Source organism: Propithecus coquereli, unplaced genomic scaffold (assembly GCF_000956105.1).
Source record: "Propithecus coquereli isolate 6110/MARCELLA unplaced genomic scaffold, Pcoq_1.0 Scaffold162, whole genome shotgun sequence".
Taxonomy (NCBI): Eukaryota; Metazoa; Chordata; class Mammalia; order Primates; family Indriidae; genus Propithecus; species Propithecus coquereli.
In genome coordinates this window covers 2,007,682-2,008,291 of record NW_012140747.1, presented here as the reverse complement: position 1 = coordinate 2,008,291, position 610 = coordinate 2,007,682, and the positions used below count along the sequence as shown (strand labels likewise).

General features: G+C 35.9%; 1 protein-coding gene across 1 annotated transcript in view; it reads right to left on the bottom strand.

The window, feature by feature from the left end:
- LOC105807672 (exocyst complex component 1-like) overlaps positions 1-610 on the bottom strand; it is an 85,106-nt gene that overhangs the window by 48,748 nt on the left and 35,748 nt on the right. Inside the window, exon 8 of the mRNA XM_012641095.1 lies at positions 177-326. Coding sequence (XP_012496549.1) covers positions 177-326 — 150 coding nt within the window. The remainder of the gene's footprint in view (positions 1-176; positions 327-610) is intronic.

Genomic DNA, 610 nt, shown 5'->3' with positions numbered 1-610 from the left:
AGAAACTCCATCATTTTCTGCTTTGCTAAGAATATACGACAGAGTATTTCAAACTTGGGGAACTGAACACATGACCTTTTTTCCTCCTCCCACCTCCCACTTTCCCATATATGACATTTTGATTCTAAAAGACTACACTTTATATGAAGTGAGTATAACTGACGCCAAATCCCCACCTTTGTAAGTCCCTCATACTTTGCATAATCTGTACTCTTTAGCCACTCCATCAGCTTGGCATATCGGAGCAAATCTCTATGAAATGGATGATGATTGGGTAGAGTCAGTTCAATAGAATGCTGAGCAAGAGTTGAACTCTGATCATGACCCTAGAGTGAGTAAATATGTAAATAAATATCATTAACAGTACAAAGAGACATTGTTATAATCGAAAATTCTAAACAATGACCAAGTGTGGCCAAGTAAAACCAACAGAACATAGAAAAATAAAAAACAAATACTTACTTGTTTACTTTCATCATCCAGTAACCGAAAACCACCACCATAAAATAATCATAAACACACAAGAATGGCACTCTAATAAATCAACTACTCGCTCCATCTTCTAAAGGAGTTGAGAATGAATGTTTTAATCAGGGTTATCTCTCCCATA